Raw genomic sequence first — 16,749 nt, 5'->3', positions numbered from 1 at the left:
CTGGTCTCACAAACACCAACATCAGTTTATCAGTTTTGTCTTTTTTTGAAAAGAAATATTGCAATACCGTGAAGTTTCCATATTGTTGCATCCCAACATAAAATTGTAAATATATGCTGAGACACTTTGTATCTTTTGCACATATTACCGAGAAAATCCTGGAAACAATTACTTTTTCCTTTTCTTTTGGTTTCACATCTTTTCACAATAGCGTGCGAAACAAAAAAAAAAAAAAAAAAGGACAATAGATGGAAGGATGTGAAGGAGAGGCCAGCAAACTGTGTTCTCAAACTTCAGCCGACCGGGGAAAAGGCGGTTATCTTGTGAGAGCGCCTCGTCCTCCATGCCGGCTCGCCGTTGTTTGACAGATCTGAGCGACGCGGTCCATTTGGCAGATTACAGACGCCCGCATGCTGTTTGATGCTCGACCAAAACACTGGGGTTTTTTCTCTCCCGTGCAGCAGCAGCAGCAGGGACGCATTTAATGTATATTTCATTATTCTAAGCGCACTTTCTGGGTCGGCAGCGGCGGCGGCGGACTGAGCTCTTGCCCGATTGCCCTTTGAGAATTCGGCGGCCCACATGCTGATGAGACAAGCTCGTAATAGCATTAAGTTTGGCAAGTCAAGTGGAATTATTTTTTTTTTTTTTTTCAAGCTGGCATTTGGACGCCATCAAAGCAGGTTGTAAAGTTTGGGTAGTCTGTTGGTTTTACTTCCATAGCCGCAATTCAGCTCCACCTGCTCAACTGCCTATAAACTTAAACTTCTGTCTGCATAAATCCACTGTCTGTAATATGGGCAAATTTGAAACGCTAAACTCATGGCTCATCCGTCTTGAAAGGATTCCACGGCGGAACCTCATCATCTGGTCTCAGCACTGCGTTGATTTGTGTCGAGAGCAGGGAGCAACTGTTGCGAGCACCCTTTTAAAGCTGCTGAATGTGGAGCAAAAAAAATGAAGAAGGGGGGGGGAAAGTGGCTGATGCTACACAGGCCAGCGCAGATGTTGCAGTCGTAGGTGTTTTCTCCGAAGCGAATGACATTTTCACTTTTGAAGGAAAAACAAATAACTGCACGGAAGGCTCTCCCCAGGGGACAGCGTGCTCTGATTTTTGTTGGAGGAACCTCAAAAGAACTGTTTGGTTTTTAAAAGGCTCTTTCATGTTCACATTTTTTTTTTATTGGCTCTGTTGAACCAATGGAGGCACAATAAATCAAAAAAGAAAAACAAATGAATTGCAGATTTTAGATTAAACAACTGAAGTCAAGGGGTAAATATCTAAACACATCAAACCCTTTACTTTTGGCACCCAATAACATGACTATTAAATGGAGCCAATACCAACATGCCCAGTTGAAAGAATTTTAGAATAATGTGATGAACACGACAACATCCATTTATATACACCTACATGTTTATATTGTTATACCTCATATACTTATGTGTGTCTTTCTGTATTTCTATATTTGAATAATTTATTTTTTTTACATCTATATCGTGAGAGCTTTGTTGTTAACCCTGCAACTCACTCTGGCTACTTCTATTTCTCTCTCGCTCTCTCTACATTTTTTGTATTTCCTACTCACCCCCAACTGGTCAGAGGCAGTTGACAGCCCTCTGGAGTCCGGATCTGCTCTGGGTTTCTTCCTACATAGGAGTTTTTCCTGGCCACTGTTGCACCTTGCTTGGTCTGGGGGCCCAGTTGTTTTTTTTTTCTCTGATTGTACAAAGCACTTGATTGAAATGATTGAAATCCCTGTTGAAGTCCAGTACTTTTGTTTCCACTAGATTTATTTAACGTTTGAGTCTGTGACCCCTGGCATCTCTGTATGAATGAATGACTAACACTGCTGCTAACAGGTGATCAGCTCCAAACAGCTGAATAAGAGCCTTGAATTCATATAAGGGGTGGGGTAGCCCACACTGGGTAACTCAAAGAAAAATCCCACTGTGCTTCTCTTTGCTCTCTCGCACATTTATCGCTCTCCATCCTCCAGATTTTATTTTTGCAGGCAGCTTGCAACAAACTGGATTACACCCATTGTCTTCATGTCAGTGATGTTGCGCAGCTGAAGGTTCTATTTGGCTAAAACAATCATCATCCGCATTAATCCGCTGTTTATTGTTCATGCAGAACAAGTATTTTTTCCCTTTGGCTACGGGCAGTGCCTTTGGTGAACAGGACTGACGCGTGCACAGCTCAATAGTGGGCCCCCCCCCCCACATGAGGAAATGAAGGCGTCCCCCCACCACCACCACCAACACAACAGATGGCAGCTGTGAAAACACAGCCTCTCACCCCAACACACTCTCCCTCCTACTCCCTTCAAAACCACACTTTAATACCGGAGTTAAGCTCATCTTTGAAGCGTTTCACGCGTACGCGCTTATCTGCCCTCGCACCACGTCGCGCGGCAACGCGCCTCCCTCTGTGCCAGGACACATTCTGGACCGATAAGCGCCTCACAGGCTCGTCTTCTGCCGTCACTTATCACTCTCAAACAACAAGACAGCTCTCAGTTTATCTCTTCATGTTCCCCCGCTCCTGATAAGTCTAGTCTCCCCCCCCCCGCCCCCTTCACCCGTTCCTCTTTCTTTCCCCCCCCCCCTCCACACTGCCGCCTCAGACTGATTCCCTTTGCCGGCAGAGACATCAAATAAAGATGCAACACTCCTTTAATTGCATACCGAGTAGCTGACACCTCAAAGGGAGCCTGATGTGAAATATTAACCGTAAAGGAAGAGAAACTGCCGAGATACGACTGAAGTGAAGGCAGAAAGTGTTGCCAAACACGGCTGGAGCTGGCGTTTGAAATGCGGCTACAGATGGCCTGCTGAAAACACGCAGCGCCCTCGGCCGAAGGGTAGCCGCAGCGGACGGCCGCACGTCATAAATCTTGCCCGTCCAAGCAGAACCACGAGAAACGACGGACGTTCACCACGAAACGAAATGACAAATGGATGCAAGAGAAAAGTCTGTGTCTATTAGGGGGGGAGACGGAAAAGGTTATTCAGGGAGACAGCACTATCATCGGCTGTCTAACCTCGTATACCGGGTGCATCAGGTGCAAGGAGTGTTTTTTTTTTTTTTTTCAACAGATTAAACATTTGTGTCTAATATTAAAAAAAACATTCCAAAAAAAAAAAAAAAATCTAATTCTATCGTCACAGCTTCTTCTATTGGAAAGGGGCAAAAACAAGGTTGTGGTGAGGTGGACAGAGGATGGAGAACCTGGCTGAGGGTGTTGCGAGATTTCAGTGAGGTATCAGTGCCCTTAGTGACATTGCAGAAGGCAAGCATCTCAGAGTGTTTTAGCACGAGAGTTGAGGCTCACATTTGCATTTAAAAGGCCTCATTTAACATCCACATGCATATTTTAAGAGAAATATCTGTTTATTTGTATTGTATGAAATAGCGGCACTTAATCAAAGAGTATGTTTTGTAAATTAGCTTCCCCACATGAATACAGTGCTGATTTTCTTGCACAGCTCTGAGATTTCTCTCCACCAAAGAGCAAAATAAAGCTATTTGGCTCGTACGATCCACCAAAGGCAGTGCCACGACGAAGTTAAGAGAAGAAATCAGCCCCTCGATCAGGACAGATCATTTAGCTTCAATATCAATCCAGCCTCCAGTAATCTACGGCAGGCAGCCTCATGGCTCAGTGCACCCGAGCAGTAGTGACAGCAGATGACAAATATTGATCGAGACGAGTCGTATTGAGTTGCCTCGAAAGCTTGTCACAGCACCCTTTTTCTTTTCTTTTAATGTAGCCCAGCAAGTATCATTATGTGCATGGTGCTTCAAAGCAGGACTGTGCATTTATGCATTTCCCTGTGACTGAATTCTGATATTAAACGAAGCTCAACACTGCCCCCGTGTGGAATAATTGTTGCTCCGCTTTCAAGCGACCCAAAAGAGAATATTCTGCTGCCTCCGAGCCTGCACTTAGATACTACTGCCACAAAGAGATGTATTTCTTTTACGTTTGTGACAGGAAAGTTTACAGAAGGATAAATATTTTATGTATTACGTGATAGAAATATGATTTTAAAAAAATATTATGACTGACATTGTCTCAATTTTGGTATACTTTATACTTTTTCATTTTTCTGCAAAACATTTTCACACTCACAGCGCCAGCGCACAACACCCCGTTTCACTAAATAAGGACACACTTAAGAACACATTAAGCAATTGGCAATCAGCACAAAACAAAGCCAATAAAAAGTAATTCAGCAGCCGCTGCTCCATAGACAAGATTAACAATGGCAGCAATACAACAAGGCCAATGAATAAACACGCTTTCTTACCTTGGCAGGTCTCTCTTCCTTGTTGGCTGAGAAGTCTTACTCATTGCATCACTCTCTGTTAACATCACGGAATGAGAGTGGTTTGGCCCTTATTATTGCCAGTATGACTTGACATTGTTTTTATTACATTTTAGAAACAAAATAGAATGAACAGAAAACTGATAATGGTTAAATAGAATTATTTCATGCATATAATGACTAAATGGGATAATGAAGACCTCTCCAGAAGCAGGAAATACCTGTTCTGTTGCAGTGATTTCTGGGGCTATTGTTTTACTCATAATGTTTGTCCCTGGAGATCCCTGGTGGATGAAAAATCAACCAGCATGACTGAAGTCATTTTGCCAAGCTGCTTTTCTGTGCCTTTGAAAAAAAAACCAGTATGTTGGGAGCTGTGTCTGTGCAGTGTTTGAATTAGTTGCAGCGGCAGATGAACACATCAGAACAATTTTCCTTCCCTCCCCAGCAGACTGCAGCATAAAACAACACACATGCCACCACAAACAAAATATCTTCAGCATTTTGCTACAGATGTCAAGAGCTCTTGGCTTCCTTAAGAAAAAGAGGCAGCTCTGCCCTTATTTATTGAGTGTCTCTGTTTAGGTACCTCTTCAAATTATTATCCAGGTGTACACTTGGATATTTATGACTTGGCACCACCTTGAGGGCTTCCCCACTGGTACTCTGGCTGAAGAGGGAGCTTGGATCTGGAAGAAATCTATTATTATTTCCTTGGTCTTTGAGGTTTTTCAGTAGGACAGTTCTTGTGACTCCAGTCACTGAAGGCTTTGATCAGGTGCTTATATTCACATTGCTGCCCATTCCTGATACACTTCACAATAGCAAGGATTTACAGTGCCTTTATTTTTGCTGTTGACCTAAATGAATAGTAACCATATGCTAATGTGAAAGTAAGTATGACATTTGTTTTGACCGTGCACACATGTTGCAACTGCAGCCTAATCAGAAAGTGCTCTGTTTATTTGGTTGTGTAAAGTCCCATTTTATTAATTTTCTGTTAGAACTTAGTGATTGTGAGCTTTGAACTAAATTCTGAGTTTTATAGTAGCCTATAAATTTACTTTTAAATTACTTTTAACTTAACCTCGCTGAGTAGATGTCTATAATTTGATTTTCTCTTATATTGAACCTGATTTTACCCTCTCTTTTAAAAAAAAATGCATTAAAACCCTTTTTCTTACATTTGAGAATGATGTCCAACCGTATATTAAAACTATTTGAAAATAATAGTAACATAAAAGCTATCAAGACACTGAATCTATCTGCCTTCTACAATTATTTTTATTGTGCAAACCGTAAAAATAATTTTATGTATGCAACCCCCTGGTAATATTTTTTGTTGCTATAGTTTTTGTTTTTTGGGGGGTTTTTTGTACTGTTTTGCGCAATTAATAAAAAAAAATACATAAAAAAAAATAAATAAAAAAAAACGGTATAGAAGTTATAGCGGAGCCTATGTCCGGCGATAGTTTTTGTTGCCATTGGGTTTTTTTGTTTGTTTGTTTGTACTGTGTTTGAGTTACGGTATAGAAGTTATAGCGGAGCCCATGTCCGGCGATAGTTTTTGTTGCTATTGGGGTTTTTTTTGTTTGTTTTTGTTTGCACTGTGTTGCGCAATTATTAAAAATACATTTAAAAAAAAAAGATCAACTAACTTCCGGCGTGGAGTTCCGGTGTGGAGTCAAGGGGTTGGAGTAATGGCGGCGCCCATGGGTCTGCAGTTGGGTACTCTTGCCCTTGGTGGCCCTCAGATTCTTCTCAGGTTATTATTGCTTCCTGCTGGCATTGGTCTGTGACATGTAAAGAGTCCCAGTGCTATGTCAACCAAAGGGCAATGTATAGGAAGCAGTCTTGACAGGAGATGACTTCCTTTTAAAACTAGCAGCCAGATACCTTGCCGATACGTCCTCTTGTTTGTTTGTTTGTTTGTTTGTTTGTTTGTTTGTTTGTTTGTTTGTTTTGGGGGGGGGGGTAAAGCAAGCACACACCTGCTCCTCCAGTTTTCTGGTGAACAAAGTTTGTGAACTGTGTGCACAGTTTCTGCCCAATCAACGTGCTTCATTTCTTTGCCTCTGAACTTATACACCAATGGGACTCGATCTAACGTTTCCATGAAAAGTAAACTGACATTTATCAAACTTATCTGACAGATTCTTGTACTGCAAGCAAGCAGGGCTAAACGTGCCAAGATTAAACAAATAAATAAATGCACAATTAAATGGGTCGTTTGTTAGTTCATAAAAACAAGGGCCGAGCACATCCGATTTGACTGGCCAGACTGTGGTTTGAACGCATTAAAGTCACTCAGTTTTGGTTCAGTTAAAACGTCTTTGTTCCTTCTTCTAAACTCGCCGTTTTGTGCATATGACTATGACTTCAAACCATAAACACAAGCTTTACTGCGAACTGATCCGGCCAATATAAAATAGCTTCACAATTACTAAAGCGCTCACTGAAGTTGCAGTTCTCTTTGCATACAGCAGAGGGTAGAACAGCCCCACGTTTGAACACCGAGGTCCCGCCACATCTTGTCTTTTATCTCTGCAGTCTGCACGCATGGAAAAGTGGAAGCCTTCCAAAAATGATTTCCCCGCCTCGCTTAATCTCACCAATAAAATCCTATTGCCCTCACTCCTATCAGAGAAGAAATTGAATGTTAATATTGCATTAGCGGGAATCTTTCCATAAACCCTGCCTCTGATCTCACTTTGCATGGATTGAGATGATCTTATGATGGTCTTCAGCGAGCAGACTGTCCATCATAAGGGATACTGTGAATTACCTCCTCACATCGAATGTAAACAGCTTGATCTTCAGCAAATCTGATCCATGATAACCTCCTCTTCCACTCTCGCGGGATTAAATAGCTTTGCACTTTAGAGGAGTAATCCCCCCTCTGTATGTGTCTTGGCCTCGATAGCTGAATTGGGTCTGCGGAGGTGAGCACTTCGTCCAGCGCTCATCATTCCACTCGCACATTCCACCACATTTATTGGGCTCCGTAAGTGTCCTACCTCAAAAACAGCATTAGGTGTCAACAGTCTGGTGATGCCGCTAGTGAGTCACTTTTAGGACCATCTTTTCGAGTGGCTCCAATTTTAGGGTGGCAACAAATTGGTCAAACATGACTGATATTGAAGGCACAGGTGAGAGCATGCACAGCTGACGCAGGCAGACGTTTATGGAAAATATGAGTTGGGCTTGAAGGAGTGCACATTTGTCGAGCACTGGCTGCTCCTTCATTGTAGATGAGCAAATGGCTTAGGTGAAACAGGTTTTATCCAAAGTTTCAGGATGGCTAAAGCACTATAATGCTTCAATTGGATTCTTGCCCGTGCACATGGAAGTAACAGTGGGTTAGACTGTCTGCCGGAAGCCTTTTTAAATCTGATTTGTATTTACATTTACAGACCACCATTTGAAAGCTGTGTCAGATCAGAAAAGATCATTTTCCACATGATTTGTGCTGTTCGCACCACCTTAAGGCAATCTGACGTGGCTGACAAAACATCAGTCAGATTAGGGCCTCTTGATCCGTCTGTGTGAACCTGGCCTGGAGGCCAGAAGTGCAAAGATGCCTGTTTGCTTCACAGGGCAGCTATCATAGGGCTGCAGGTCAAGCAGCGCTCATCATTAAATCAATATTGAACATGTAATGACGTGTTCTAATTTAAAATGATCACTCAGGAGCAGAGTCATTTGCCCACCGTTTGGCCTGGGCTTGATTGTTTAGAGCTGGACTGGTCATGTAATAACCACTTTCCACCCCAAAAGTAGCCATTCTAAACCCTGTGTGCCATGTTTAATTTGACAATTATTCATGTCAATCTATCCATCCATCATTATCCTTTGCAAGATATGAAGGTCTATAAAGGTTAAGCAGGCTCCAAACTGCTTATTTCAATCGCCAACGATGGTCAAAGTTTCTTCCAATTGGACTTGCCAGACTACTGTGTCGACTTGGTGTGACAGACGAACGGGCCGACACTTCACTTGGCTAATTTTCATCACAGTAACAGTGGATTTGCTGCAAGCTCACACGTCTGCTTCACACAGTGATCCTCTTTGTGATTTTCTCAACTTGGTACAAAAAAAAACAAAACAAGTAGCAATAGCGTGGCTACTGTACTAAAAGGGTTAACACCAAAACAAACCGATATAAAAAAAACTTTCAGATTCACATTTTTTCAGTAAATTAAACCGCAGATGTCTCCAGAAAAGCATACAGTACGTTACTGTGCTATATTACAGCACTCTTTTTGTGTGTTGCACTAAATTCTAATGTATTTTTCATCCACAAATTATGCTGCAGTACACATGCGCCTTTCACTTGGTGTTCATTGGCACATGATGCACCATTTTGTACACATCGTGCATCGTGCATGCATCTCAGCGTGAATGCTCTTTGTGAACGTGAAAATATGAAGCATTTAGAACAGTATTTAGAACAGACATATGGAAGACACAATGGAATTGGCAAACAGAGCTTGGCTCCAGTAAAGTGACCGCAAGTACGATTCAAGACAAAATGGGAACAAGCACTTAAACTTGATCTAAAGGTTGGTATCGGGTCGACAGTTTGTCAGAGTTATTTGTGCTGAAAAAATAACAATAATATATTCTTAAAAATTCTGATTGGCCTCTTCACGTCGTGGACATTCAAATCCAATTTTAATCAATTCTGTGTTTGTCCACTGATCTCAAATAATTATGTAATTAGCCACCTCTAACCCATCTACTGATACAGTGGATCCAATGTGAGGGCCGTTCACCACACGAGCAACATCGCCATAAAAGTCGGACTGCGCCCCTTTGAGAATTAGTCTCATTTTAACCAGACTACAACTCATTAGGAAGTGTGATTTGCTAACAGGGGATGAAATGTCAAGTGTGACATGGATTAGAGCTAATGCCAGCACGTCGCTGTGGTGAAGTAGTGAAGTGGTGAAGATGAGCTCAAGTGGCACGATGGGACATGTTGAAGAGAGCATGAAGGGGTGAAAAAAGTCAAGAGTTGCCAACAGATAGAGTGAGTCTCCGGATAAGTGTGCAGATAAGAGGATAAAACTGGTTTGCAGTCAGCTTGTGATAGCATCTGTTAAAGTGAAATCCCGCCGAGGTCGCCCTCTTTGGGGGGCCCAGGGTACTTTCACTCTTTTTTTCTTTCTCATTCTGTCCCCCGAGCATGAAAGTGAAGGCTTTCAACCGAGACGCATTAGAGAAAGTAACCCAAGCATGCGGCTCGCGGCTTTCCTAATGAGCCCAGTCAGTGGAGCGGCGAGTGACAACAAGTGGCCAAGCAAGCAGCAAGCAGAGCAACAACCCGGTTACACTCATGCCTCCACAATGAGAAAAAACAACAACAAATCAATTCCCCTGACTCGGACTGCTTCATTTTGCACGCTGAATAATTTGACACCACATTCAGTAAAAGGTGACTTCTACTTTATGCCTTGTACTTACAGTTATACAGATTTTTTCGCAGTGGAAACACAAACACTACAAGGGGAAAAAAACATATTTCAAATTGTGCCATTGAGAAAGAGAGAGAGAGAGATTAATATATCATCTATGTACAGCACAAAGTAGCGCACGTTACTTTCTTCCTCTCAAAAAAGAGTTCTGTCGGTGGGAAGGTCCGTATTTCTTAATGTTACCTTATAGAACAAGAAACATTAATAATGAACGGCAACCATGAAGATTAGAATAGAGGCTTATACATCACTGACAGCCCTAATTAATATGTAATAACTGATATATTTTGTATGAAACCAGCTCTATATCTGTAGCGTCTATATACACCAGTAATAACATTAAAAGCTCCCGTATTGTACCCACTTTCAAATCTTTATTTTTCATCTTGGATTCCAGAGCAACTTGCGCGATCAATTTATTAAATACAAAACCTCACAAGATGTTTAGCCTTCTGTTTGCAACCTCCTGCTGCCGAAAGGCTCTTTTGTTCCCTGTAACATATTTGGAAGATGGAAGAAGCAAGACGACCATCAGGCAATCTCAGGGAGCAGAAGCAAACCCCGGCTGGGGTTGATGTAACGTAGACGGGGGCTATATTGTTTCCCTTTGTGACATCACAAAGTTCAGAAAATCTGAGCCCAGGTTTTTGAGAAGTGGGTCAAGCAGACGAAGCAAAGGATGGACTTCACTTCTGTGCTGGGGGGTTTACTGACAGGCGACAGACACACATCATCATTATTATTATTATTATCATTAGAAAACACTGATAAAGTGAGTTTTGCACAAAATGGGACCTTTAAATTTTCACCCTACACTGTCCGTGAGTAACAACTACTGTACATTTGGGAGTAAATCACGGAGAAAAAAAAAAGTGCATTGGCGTCTTCTGTGCAGAGCCAGCGGCGGCCAGACGAGTCTCCCTCTTTTGAAGACGTCCACGTCCGAGACGGGTGAGTCAGGAGGTTGGAAACTCGCTTGGTTGTCCCCAACGCTGTGCCGAGAGAGCAGCCAGGCTGAAAACCTTCTCTCCACTCAGGGAGAGCAACGGCAGTTCCTCGGGAACGGGCCGGGCCGGGCCGGGCCTGGGCGGGCAGTCGGTCTCTTAGGGGCTCTTGTCCTCCCCGGATGGACTCAGGGCGTCGGCGCTTTTCTCCTCGGCCGCCTGTCGCTCCTGATTGCCCTCCGGCAGTCTGTCGTGAGCCACCGTGCCCAACACTTTGGCACTGTGTTCCTGCGCCTTGGCCCTGAGCGCCGCGATGCTGTTCTCCCTCAGTTCCTCTTTGGAAATGCTGGACTTGCCCTCCGACCTCTTCTCCGCCTCGGCCGCCGCCGCCACCTCGGCCTCCTCTGCCCTGTGAGGGGCCGGCTGCCGCGGCGCCTCGCACTTGCCCGTCGACAGGGAAGACTCCGCCTCCGTGGACTTTTTGTGCATCCCTGCAAAGAGTGGCGGGCATTCAGATTTAGAATAGCGCCTGTGGATTGGCAAGCCATCTTGGACTGGAAACAGCAAGCAAAGGACAGTTGTGGTTTAGAACAGGCGGCTCGATGTGTGAGCTGCTGGGTGGGGGAGCGAAGGGGAGCTGGGTGTTAACGATGGGAAGAGTCTCACCCAGCAGCCAGGGGGCGCAGGACTCCATGATGCCATCCTTGGCGGACTTGAGGATGGACTCGGGCAGAGGGATGGAATGCCTCACCATGGCGCCGTAGAGGCCGTACTCGGCCATGACGGTGCTGCGGCCCCAGCACTTCTCCCTCTTCCTCCACTTGGCCCTGCGGTTCTGGAACCAGACCTGAGGGCAAAAACACAGAGAGCTCACTCTTCCAGCAAAGGCATCATGTAGTAGTGCTGTATGGTCAAGATGGCACCAACCGAGACCGAGACATAATCAAGACTACAGAGTATCGACACCAAGACCAGACCAAGACTTTATATATCAAAGAAAAATAACAACAAAACATAAAAAAAAATGACCAGTGTCTTTTTTCAATTTTAGTTTGCTCTGAAATCGAACAGCAACATCTCTTTTCAGGAAGGTATCTTTTAATAATTTTCTTTAACACTATAACACTAACTATTTTGAACGCTGTTTTTTTTTTTTGTTTGTTTTTTTAAAAACAACTTTGCTTCAAAAGATGAAAAAATGAATTATCTAGGAATAAGGTTGTGTGTCACTCTGGGTGTCACAAACAGCCTAAAACGGCAGCAGCTGGATTCTTTTCCACTATTATCTGTCATTGTAGTGTTGGCTGAGTCTTGACTGGTCCGTCCAGACCAAGACAAGACCGAGTAAAAATGCCTTCCAAGTCCGAGACAATCTGGAGTACTACAACACTAACCTAACATGCTGCTACACTGCACCACTGTCTTGTACCCCTGCCACACGTTAAAGGACTGGGGGGGGGGGTTCAGTATATAAATTTTTTTTAAAATTTTTTTTTTAAATCAGGGTCAATAAACAAATTCAAAAAACACAAAAAAAAACGAATTTTTGTGCTCATAAGCATCATAATCACATTTAAGTGGCTCACGGTATATTAATGTCACTTCAGCGTTTTCTAACAATAGTGTGTCTCAATGAACTCCCTATGAAATTAACCAAGAAAAGGCCACCATTTACAGTGCTTCTTTGGATAGTTCTACTTTTCACAAAGTGCTAAACACAAGACACCCAGTCATTTATGAATCCCAGCTGCTGAACAAACACCTTGTTTTTGTCTCCTGGAAGGTTCAACAGAGGTTTAGCTGAAAGCAAAAGCATTTTTACCAAAGGCTGGAAACAGAGGGGTAAATGTGCTGTTTTGCAGAAGTGTTGGAAGGTATTTGAAATATTTTTTTTTAAATCAAACATGTGAGGACCCTTTCCTGGAGTTTGGGATGAAAAAAAAAAAAAGGTCAACATGTCAATCATGCCTTCCAATAGCTGACAATCTTCTTGTTTTAATTTAATTGACCAGCAAATATGAACAATTAACAATCAGTTTTGAACCACTACTACTATAATTTATATTACTATGTATCATATTTTTGTCAATACTGTTATTATCATTTGATTATTTGTCTGTGATTAATACATGAGCCACGTGACCGGCGGTAAAATGCAGTCATTTTTACCGCTGTCCTCAAACACAGTATGAATCTATGTAATCACATCTTGACGACGCACCTCTATGGCTGACCTGTACATGCTATCCATTGCAATTATTTACTCCGTCTGGCTACTTGTTGGAGGTGCATCCAGGCCCTATGACACTAGGATAGCAATCGCTCCCATCTGGCTCCATTGATTTCCCCACAGCTGCCTGATGCTACAGGTGTGAGGGATGTGAGTCTCCCTGTCACAGCTGATCTGCTCTGGGCCTGCAGGCGCTGCCCCGGACGGCCCTGACACTCGGAGACACTTGAGCCGCGGGCCCTGCAAGACTGTCTGTCAGCTTGGATGGTGAGACGGCAAATTGATCACATGGCACAACACAGGACGGTTAAACAGTCCACTTAGCTCGGGGGAGCTGGAGAGGAGGGAGCGGAGGGGGGGTGGGGGGGGACAGAGATTAAATTGAAAACGATCAAACCCTCTTCGAGCGTTTTCTCCACTGTAATTCTGATGACAAGCCTTATTTCATACAAAACACACCCCTCACGCACACACACACACACACACACACACACACACACACACACACACACACACACACACACTCTTCAAACCCCCACTCCCTCCCATCCAAGGAGAAATTGCTTCTTTGGCCCTCAAAGGAAGCCAGTGTGAGCTGAAGGAGGAGTGACCCTGGGGCACGCCGAGGCTGATTGAAAAATAAGTTAATTTCAGGCCCAATCGATGGCGGCCAGGCGGGCAAATATCACGGGAAATTAAACTACCGGGACTCGGGGGAGAGCCGCTATTGACCCGCGCTAATAAATTCAATGTAGTTATTTCATTTGAACTCCCTGCATGCGCCTGTGCGCCGGCTCGTCTGATTTAACTAATTACACTCAATGAGAAAATTGGGTGTTCATTTTTATTTAGGCAACAGGAGCTTATATACATATATTTATTTATTTATTTTATCTTTCATTATTATTATTGTTGTTGTTGTTGTTTTTACCATTTGGCGGCTGCACTGTTGCCGTCCCGTAATGAGAATGAGATTAAAAGGATACACTCCCCACACCACCCCCTCCCACACACACACACACACACACACACACACACACACACACACACACACACACACACACACACGCCCGCACTCCGCCACCACCGCACCGGCAGATGGATGGTGCGGGTCACACCGCAATCTCCTTCCGCCGTGATAGCTTGATTAGGTCGTTAGCGGCTCCTTCGGGGAGAACAAATTGTTTCACATCCAACTGCAGCCTGATGGGAGATTATCTATGGCGGCGAGGATGCTGCTGGGAAGGGGGAGGAGCGGGGGGGTTCGGACACTGATCGATTTTACAGGATCTCACTTGTTATGGAGCCCACCGTCTCCTCTCAAAGATATGGGAGGCAAGCGCAGGCCGCCGCCCCCCCGCACTCACATGTTGCGGGAGTTTATTGGCACTGACGGCCGGAATTGCAGGGCACTGGTCGTCAACGTGAGTCCAATGATAATTCTGAATTTGCTTATTATAATTATGGGGTGGAGGAAAAAAAAATGTGTTTGAACGGCCCCTTTAATGTTTTAATTCCACGTGTTTAGCGAAGGCTGGAGGAATACGATTCTTACGTTAAAATTCGAGACCCACCTTATTAGGTTCTGCTTTAAGAATACTCATTTTGAAACGTTTAAAAACGAAATATATTGTTATTTTTTTTATTTTTCCAATAAATATTTGTATTTGCATTATTTTTGGAAAATAGAAAAATGGAAAATGAAGCCATCTGACGGCTGAGGTCATTTTGTTAACTGGTGTATTTAATTGGAAATAAACACCATGAGAGAGATTTCAATTAGCGTAGCATTTATTATTATTATTATTATTATTATTATTATTATTATTATTATTATTATTATTATTATAGAAATAATGTGATACTAATTTGATTGTTTAAGTTTAAAAAGTGGCACACGTGCCCTTTAGGCAGAACAATTAAAAGAAAACCAAAAAAAACAACTGCATAAAGTGGCTTATTGGTTAATAAATGCTGATATATAATTACCTGTATTCTGTCTTCTGGCAGCTCTGTCTTCATGGCCAACATCTCTCGGGCATAAACATCAGGGTAGTGAGCTTCATTAAAGGCCTTTTCCAGTTCTTCCAGCTGGTATGATGTGAATATAGTCCTGCATTTCAAACAAATAATGTCAACCTTTTGTTGCTAGCCCGAACAGAACACACGGAAATGTTTAATACATTGCAATTTACACACAGCAAAAAAAACAAACAAACAAAACAAAAAACAGGTAAACGTAAAATTAAAATAAAATAAGGTTTAAAATAAAGATATGTTTGAAATAATGACAAAAACAAATCAGTACCATGGTCTAGGCTAATTATCCCAGTACTAATTTGTACATTATATTCAATGCCAAAATAATGATTGAAAACAACTCAAACTGGTCAACGTCGCAGAATGATTTTTATATTAAATAATTCCAAAATAATCTCAAAATGCCCTCCTCCAAGAAAAATACATTTTAAAAACACACATTTCAAAGCTATCCATTTTGAAATCACAAGGAAACACTTACCGGTGACGTCTTTTCTTGCGTTTCTTGCTCTGACTGATGGAAGATTTCGACAGCTTTCGTTCGTTGGACGACAACTCATCAGAATCTGCATCAAAACAACACACGCTGTTAATTCACAAGCCAGCTCGCCTTCGTGAATTCTCAGAACAAAAGAGGGCGACTATATAATATATACACCATGTAACAGTGTTACTTAAATGTAACACTATTTGAAAACATACAAAAACTAGTACTACAGAAAATGATGATGATAATAATAATAATAATAATAATAATAATAATAATAATAATAATAATAATAATAATAATGAGAGCAGGCCTTCGCTGAGGCTCGGTCCCGAAAAATGCCGATGTGTAGTGTGAGTGCTGGTCACCTGAGCTGGCGGACTGGCTGGTGTCCAGCGGGCCTGCGGACCTGCTGTGAGGCTGCAGCTGAACATCTTGCGCGTCCGACAGCACCGTCTCCAAAAATGCAGGCTGGCTGTAAAACGACGGAATTCCACCGGGGCCGATTAATCCCATGCCGACGCCCATTCCCATCCCGACGGGGCCGAGCAGCGACCTGGCGGCTATCAGATGCGCCCCGGGCGGCAGCGACTGCACGGGGCTCCTGGGGGCCGCGGACGGCTCCTTGTTGAGCCCCAGAATCTCCTGGATGCCGAAGCCGGTGCACCTGGGCGGCGGGCGGGTTGCGCTGCTCTTTGGCTGGTGGCTGCTGACGCCGTGGCTGCCGCCTCCGTTGGCGCCCGGCGAGGTTTTCTCCGATACGGTGGAACTTTCCGACAGGACGGCGCCTTGTTTCCCCGTCATGATGCGCACGATGAAATGCTTTATTTCCCTTCCTTCCTTCCTTCCTTCCTTCCTTCCTTCCTTCCTTCCTTACGCTACACGCTCTTTCCGGGACGGTCCCCAGTGCATGATCCTCTGTGGCACGCACGAGTCCTTTAGAAAATGCTCCTTTTATCCAACAGGTCCAACCCCAACAAGAGGCAGGGCCTGGCAGCCAATCAGCTGCAAGGATTCAGGATTCCTGTGGATCATGGATGCATTAGACGCCCTCCCGGATTCATATCTGCGTTTTCTTGCGGACTATATATGAGGGAATGTGGAGGGGATTTGCGCTATACAGTCCGAATGGCAGAAAAGAAATGACTTTCTAACACGGCTTGCAACGAAGAGATCACGTGTGTATGTCAAGAGAAAAAGCTGAGGTGTTGGATATTATGAGAAGAACCGTTTAGA

The 16,749-nt window shown here is 43.4% G+C and overlaps 1 protein-coding gene across 2 annotated transcripts; it reads right to left on the bottom strand.

The window, feature by feature from the left end:
• Nucleotides 1-9,754: 9,754 nt before the first annotated feature.
• Nucleotides 9,755-16,462, bottom strand: vsx2 (visual system homeobox 2). Of its 2 annotated transcripts, none has more exons than XM_076018256.1 (5): nt 15,882-16,462; nt 15,508-15,592; nt 14,976-15,099; nt 11,423-11,603; nt 9,755-11,310 (listed from the first exon to the last, which is right to left on the bottom strand). In XM_076018256.1, exons 1-5 carry the CDS (start codon nt 16,315-16,317, stop codon nt 10,916-10,918), a joined length of 1,221 nt encoding a protein of 406 aa, XP_075874371.1. In that variant the 5' UTR covers nt 16,318-16,462; the 3' UTR covers nt 9,755-10,915. The 2 variants fall into 2 exon arrangements, with proteins under 2 accessions (XP_075874371.1, XP_075874372.1); XM_076018257.1 differs by having other exon boundaries at nt 9,755-11,247; nt 15,882-16,442.
• Between the last annotated feature and the right edge of the window lie 287 nt (nt 16,463-16,749).

This window comes from Nelusetta ayraudi, unplaced genomic scaffold (genome assembly GCF_046127955.1).
Source record: "Nelusetta ayraudi isolate G7.1 ecotype Tasmania unplaced genomic scaffold, CSIRO-AGI_Nayr_v1 ptg000007l, whole genome shotgun sequence".
In the NCBI taxonomy this organism is placed as follows: Eukaryota; Metazoa; Chordata; class Actinopteri; order Tetraodontiformes; family Monacanthidae; genus Nelusetta; species Nelusetta ayraudi.
The sequence above is the reverse complement of the archived record's forward strand: the minus strand, read 5'-3'. Positions and strand labels throughout refer to the sequence as shown.

Excerpts from the sequence above, each read along its gene's own strand:
- vsx2 (XM_076018256.1), bottom strand. The coding sequence starts at position 16,317 with ATGACGGGGAAACAAGGCGCCGTCCTGTCGGAAAGTTCCACCGTATCG. Across the intron at positions 15,593-15,881 it reads CAGCCAGTCCGCCAGCTCAG|ATTCTGATGAGTTGTCGTCC; the intron begins GTGACCAGCACT and ends GTTTTGATGCAG. Across the intron at positions 11,311-11,422 it reads CTGCGCCCCCTGGCTGCTGG|TCCAAGATGGCTTGCCAATC; the intron begins GTGAGACTCTTC and ends TGCTGTTTCCAG.